The sequence below is a fragment of the Myxocyprinus asiaticus genome, chromosome 21 (genome assembly GCF_019703515.2).
Source record: "Myxocyprinus asiaticus isolate MX2 ecotype Aquarium Trade chromosome 21, UBuf_Myxa_2, whole genome shotgun sequence".
Lineage (NCBI taxonomy): Eukaryota > Metazoa > Chordata > Actinopteri > Cypriniformes > Catostomidae > Myxocyprinus > Myxocyprinus asiaticus.
Window position 1 is genome coordinate 15565967 of NC_059364.1, and position 6534 is coordinate 15572500.

General features: G+C 36.4%; 1 protein-coding gene across 2 annotated transcripts in view; it reads right to left on the reverse strand.

Annotated features, from left to right (window-relative positions):
* Positions 1-314: 314 nt before the first annotated feature.
* jag2a (jagged canonical Notch ligand 2a) overlaps positions 315-6534 on the reverse strand; it is a 54445-nt gene continuing 48225 nt past the window's right edge. For both annotated transcript variants that reach the window (XM_051648690.1, XM_051648689.1), the window contains 2 exons: positions 5182-5335; positions 315-4450 (listed from right to left, as the gene is read on the reverse strand). In XM_051648690.1, the coding sequence (XP_051504650.1) occupies positions 3990-4450; positions 5182-5335 (615 nt within the window). In that variant the 3' untranslated portion in view covers positions 315-3989. The remainder of the gene's footprint in view (positions 4451-5181; positions 5336-6534) is intronic.

The following is a 6534-nucleotide window of genomic DNA, read 5'->3' on the forward strand; positions in this document are numbered from 1 at the left end:
ATGGTTCTGAAAAGGATTTTTTTATGTGGGTGTGGCTTTTTTTATCTTGAGAAATTAAAGCCCTGAGACCCAGGATGAGTTAGAGCAGGTTAATCTTTAAGAAGGATATGATAAACATCGTTACTCTGACTGAGTCAAAACAAAACTCTTTCTTTTATGACTCTGACTTGGTGGATTCTTCTGTGGCTGGATTTAACCATCATGCATGATGCCAGTGGCTGACTGATGAGTCATGACCTCTTGTTTTTGGAAAAGTCAAATAAAGAAAGGTGCATCATAAATGCTACTACAAATTAAATGAAATAACATTAGGTACAAAAGTCTTTAATAAATACTTGAATTGTATGGAAATTCAAACAGGTACAGCAAATGAAAGGTCAAATTCATTATGAGCATTCAGCGCATGTAGAACTAATCACAGCCAGTACTGTGATGGACTATTAAGAGTTTTGAGCTTTTCTTTACATGCGAGGGCATTGTTTCATTTCCTTTATTGTACAATGATCAAAAATTTGGAAAGCACAACTTTATTTGAGGAGTGACATAAATGAGAATGAGAATACATCTAACTGACTGTCAGATTTTGCATTAATCAATTCCTCCTGTATCCATCTTAATATCAAATCTGTATAAAAACACCAAATGAAACAGATGACAGAAAGGAAATAGAAAAACAGAAATTGTTCCCTTCATTCAGCAAAAGCAACATGCACTGACAGTATTCTCCTGGCCTTCCAAAAATCTTGAAACAATTGCACTGAATTTGACCCAGAAACTACAACAGGCAGTCCCACACCTGCCATTCTAAATGAGAGGATTTCTCATCTTTAGACCCTAGGTGCGTCCCAAACCGCACACTTCTGCACTATTTTACATAATTTTGAAGAGTAAGTAGTGCGAGTAGTATGTTTACACAGTAACAAAATGCAACAAAAAGAAGTGTACTACGAGTACCTGGATGATGAACTTTTTCAACCATCAAAACGGAGTGTGGAATGTTGGACACTTCATGCACTCAGTGTACGTGGCTTGCCGTACATAGCGGAAGGGGCGGAGTTACCGACAGCGATGGTGATCTGGCAAAACAATTGTAAATAATGGAGAATATGACAACTAGCGAAACTGCTGTGAAGACAGCACCTTACAAAAGTGAGTTAAGCGCCTTACCATCATATCATGCTGTGTGAATATTATTGAGATATAAGTGTTGAACTAAGGGTGGATACCGCACTAAAGCTAGCGGCAAAACAATGCTTGGGTTTGAAACGTCACTTCCGTCAGCTGGTAAACGGAGAACGCTTCTGTGTAGTAAACAAACATTAAGTGTTCCATTTGGGATGATAGTGCACTTTGAAAATTCATACACTACATGGCTGAGTGCATAGTATATTTTAAAAGTGCATAGTGTATAGTGTGTCGTTTGGGACACAGCTCTAGTGTTCTTTCTTACTATGGTATTATAGTAATATAGTACCATTTTATACAAGATGTCATATTTATAAAATCTAATATTTAACGCAATACTTAGGCAGAAGATACACATGAGTTTGGGCTTGCTAGTTCGCACTCAAGTGTTACTTCTGTTATTTACGTGGGTCATTATCACATGGTAGACTCTGGTCCGTTTGTGATTTCGTTTGAATTGTAGTATTATGACAAGCAGTAACGTTCTGAGCACATTATGAATAAAAAAAAAGTCTTAAAATCCAGACAGTCTGGGACACTAATATAAACACATAATTATATCATGACTGACATTGGCTTGAAAATGCAGGTGTTGGACTTTTCCAAGGAGACAAAGTGCTACTCAGACATGCATCAGAGTTCTTTGAAGTCTATGAGTCTTTGTCCAATAAAAGTAGAGTTTCAGAAAAAGGCAGGTTTTAATTGGCGGCAAAATAATTGTTGTTTTCTTTTTTACTTTCAGCATGGTCAGTGTGTCCACTGCCTAGTCAACATTCATTAGGAAATTCATAAAAATAACATGGATAATCTATTCTAACATGAACATAGATCTAATGTTCAGAATAATCTCTTATCAAGAGTCTTCGCAAATAAACTACCAGCCTGTGAACCTTTTACATATTTATATATTAAAAAAACATTTTCTGACCAACATAAATAAAAGGAATGACACTGATGAAAGACTAAAAGAGACAAAAAAAAAAAAGAAAATAATAATTCTAAGAATTAAAATAAAATGGTATCACATAAGTTAGTAAACTCAAATATACACAGCTATGTCTTTCTTTCACTATTTACATTTGTACATGCATCATCTTTTCATTTTAATGAATTCATCTTTCAGTGATCAAACAACTAAAATTATTTTCATCTACTGGTGACCAAAAAACCCAAGAGCTCTGGGAGAAGGAGAATACAATAGTGTGTTTCTCACCAACACAAACTCTGAATCTCAAAGATCAAAGAAAGATAACAGAAAGGATCCTTGATCCTTTAAACTGTGTCTTTTCTATTTATATGGCTGTCATAGGCAGTCACATGAAATAAAATCTCCATATACATCTCACACCATCAAAAACCGAGCAATAATTATTAACTGTCAAGAACTGTGTGGGTGAGAGTGTATCAGTCAAAATACTCTTTTACTGTGTCAGGACTGTGAGAACCAATTCCCAGCAAAAGACCCCTAACCTACCAAGTATTACAGGGTCGTTCTCATGAAACATGTCAAGAAAATGTCCTGGTCATATTTAACCCCAAATCAATATGAAAAAAAAAAAATAAAAATGAAATTAAAGTCTACATAAAGCCTAGATTTAGGACAAAAAGATTGTGACATTATTTTCAGGAAACTTGTGCACATTTTACCCCCCAAATCCCATTGCCATGATGTGTCCGAATGTTTTCCTTGACTATTTTCCTTGTTTTCAATTATTAATCTTATAACCATAACAAGGTCATTTTTTTACTCTATTAAAATAAAAAATATGCTATTGTATTTATATTGTATTGTACTGTATTGCTATTGACCCAAACAGGTTTCAATGTAAAAACTAAATTAGGCTTCGAAAACATGTAATTTTGTTGGTGTTTCTCCCAAAGACAAACTACGTTGTGGTCGGCGCCATGTTGTTTTGTCAAATGACTCCATGCATTGCATATAGCGAAGCCAAAATACAATGTCCACGTGTGTGTGAGGGGTCGCACGAAGATATTTCTTCCATGTTGCAGTAATGAAAATATCATAATGACCATCTTTTTTAACATTGCGGTAATGAGAATTGGGGGCAAAAATGTCATGTATGTAAAAATATCACAATGTAAAAAATCTTAAAGGCCCAAAAACAGGCTTCACTTTCTATAGGCAAAATAATTTGAAGTAAATTAGGACCTAGGACATTTTTGGCAGGTTTCGTGAGAATCACCCACTAGTGTAAGAGTACTTTGGTGAATTTAAATTAAAAAGTAAACCTTTTTGTCTTAACATTCTTAAGTGTGTCTTCGCATTTGTCAGCAAAAAAACTAAAAACTAAAAATATTTGTTGAGTATCACTGTGAAAAGTGTATATAAAAGAATAAAATGCTTCTGTCAGCTGCAAGCACTATTTTGAAGGTTTAATGAGGCACTTGTGTAAATATCCCTCTGGAACACATGACTGCTCCTAACACTTGACTTAGTGCAGGTCTGGACATAATCAAAAACAATTTAAAGCTGCCTATCGCTGATTCCTCCTTTGCCCAAAAAGTCACAGGTCTCGCCACAGTTCACAGACGTAATCCAAAAGTTCAGCCTTGTGTAAAAATGTCCTTCTTTTTAAAGAAAGTGAGTGCAAGTGTAAACAGAAGAAAGGATTATGAAAGCCATTCTCTGAATATCTGATTCATTGCAGTTTTGTGACAAATTCACATTGCATTTGACCACACAAAGATAAAAAAAAATTAAAAAACCCAATCGCACAAGCCCAGGGGGCTTTTAGGTCAGCTAGCCAAAAAATACTCATATATTTCCAGCTTGTGTGGCTCTTTCATACATAATGATCTTTCGTGTGCTCGCTCATGCTCTCATTCACATTGTTCTTATCCTTGCTGCTGTAGTGTGTCCTGTGTGGCTGATTTTGGCCTGAATTGTGAATAGTGTACACTACATTCCCCTTAGAGTATGCGAGAGATGAGCATTTATGCATAACAAGCCCCCTGTCTCCCTCTTCCTCCCCCTCTTCCTCCTCCTCCTCATCCTCTCGTTCAGCTCCGTCTCCCACACGATCCAGAGGGTAAATCAGGTTCTTATTCTCTTGCAGTGTGTCCGTGTTGTCTTTGTGTGGCATGTGAGTGCTTAGTAGCATCCCACGCTGGTTGTTGATGCTTTCCATCTGCGTGTGGTCTCTTTCTCTCGCTTTCCTGCGTCTACGGAACCACCACACACACACGACGACACAGGAGATCCACAATATCACAAACAGCACGCACAGTAACGGGACAAGGTAACCTGCAGAGAAACACACACACAAACAACCCATGAAAGCACAAAAAAAAAAAGAGGAAATGAATAAAAGAGAATAAAAAGAAAATAAAATGCAAGAAGGGTAAGAAGAAGCTATGTAAAGACTGAGAAAGGATGAGCGGTAGGGCTTGGCAATAATGACCAAAATCTTATATCACGGTTTAATTTTATACTACAGTAACAGTATATATCACAATATAGTAACTGTTGCTGTAAATACTTTAAATATGAAATATGAAAAATAGGAACTTTTTTTGGAACTTAACTGAGATATTGTATTATTATGATATTGAAAACAAATGAATGATAAGTCTGGCATTAATACAAAAATAACTTCACCCAACGCTCTTCTTCGGAAGACATGGATTAAACCACTTGAGTCATATGGATTATGACTTTATGCTGCGTTTATGTCCTTTTTTTGAGCTTGAAAGTTTTGTACCCCATTGACAAAAACACCTTATACATCCTTCAAAAAATTGTGTTGTAAAATAGAAGATATATGCACAATTGCACACCTGTGACTGCATATCAGTTGAATATCAGTTAAAAATGCAGCATGACGCCATTATAAATCCAGAAGCTGTCTATACTGGAAGCGTCTGTCTGCGACACAGTTTGCAGAGTTGACTCTTTTTTTGGTAAGCAGGTGAAAAGAGAAGGGGCATCATGTTCAAGAGATGTTCAAAAAAGGGAGATATAAACATCCCACTCACCAACTGAGGGTCGCAGGTCCTGAGTGTCAACTCTGACCTCTCTCACAGCCAATAGTAATGTGCTGTTGTGACGTTTGGACAGAACATCAATGATGGAACGGACCACATCCTGTATCTGTGTATGTCCCTCCACAAAGCTGTTTTGCTCATATGACTGAGAATAAAAAAGAACAGTACAGTCAGAGAACACAGAAGGTTGAGGCGTAGAAAGATGGCGACATATTGTAATGATAGAGTGTAGAATAGGATGAAAGCAATGAAGAGAGGTGAAAAAGAAAATAGAATTGCTAGATCAGAGATGTGTTAGACCTGAATGTGAAAGTTATTTTACCTTTCCCTTACATTTCACGATCAGCCACATGTAATTTATATGAGGTAATTGTCAGAGTATCAGCCACACTGGATTCCATAGGGGACGTCCCAATACTTAGAACATCAGCACAAAGTAAAGTCTTACTAGGGCTCAGACCATAAACGTTTACCGCTCCTTTTCCGGAAAACTCTCAATGTTACAACATAAATCTTTGCAGCATTACAACATCACAGAAAGTGTAGAAGTAAGATTCTAGCCATTATGGGCTTAAAGTAGAAAACCAGGGGCCTCATGTATAAAACTCTGCTTAGATTTCTTCCTAAAAGTGTGCGTAAGCACAAACGTCAGATTTTGCGTATGCATAAAAAATTCAGATTTATAAAACCGTACGTATGCCAGAACCTGCGTATAGTTACCTTTATCCAACTAGCGGACGATTGTGCATATGTGCACATGATTCATTCCCCACCCCGTCTCCTCCCCAAAATATCCATATATGGAGTGTACAATGCCTGTTTTTACTATGCATGTCCTCATCTGCATACAATTACCATATGCATTTCACCATCACGTGATTACTGCGTTTAACGGTACGAGAAACTGTATTATAAGAAATAAGACTGTAAATGTCACATGTGCCCAAAGGTTAGATGCTGCACCATGAAGAAACATCATTTATTAAGATATGAACTTGTTTTCAAAGAATATATCTTGAATATCCCTTAGCAAAATGTTTTTATCTTTGCAGATATAAATCTAACCTAAGCAATTTTGTTTCTCAGAAAACATTTTAAATCGTTTTAAGGGTGTTTTTATTGAGAAGTTAAAGCTAGGGTGTGCAATCTTTTCCAGAAACATTTTTTGTTATACTGGTTGAAAGTCTCTTCACATCCTGATAGCAATCAATAATTTAAGTGGTCTAAATGTAAAAAAATATATATATATCTTCTGTGGAAGGGACAGGACTAAAAAAAATGATCGACCAATCATTGCATTCGGTCCGAAGAAACTTCTGGATCAAGAGCGTTAGAAACTTCTAC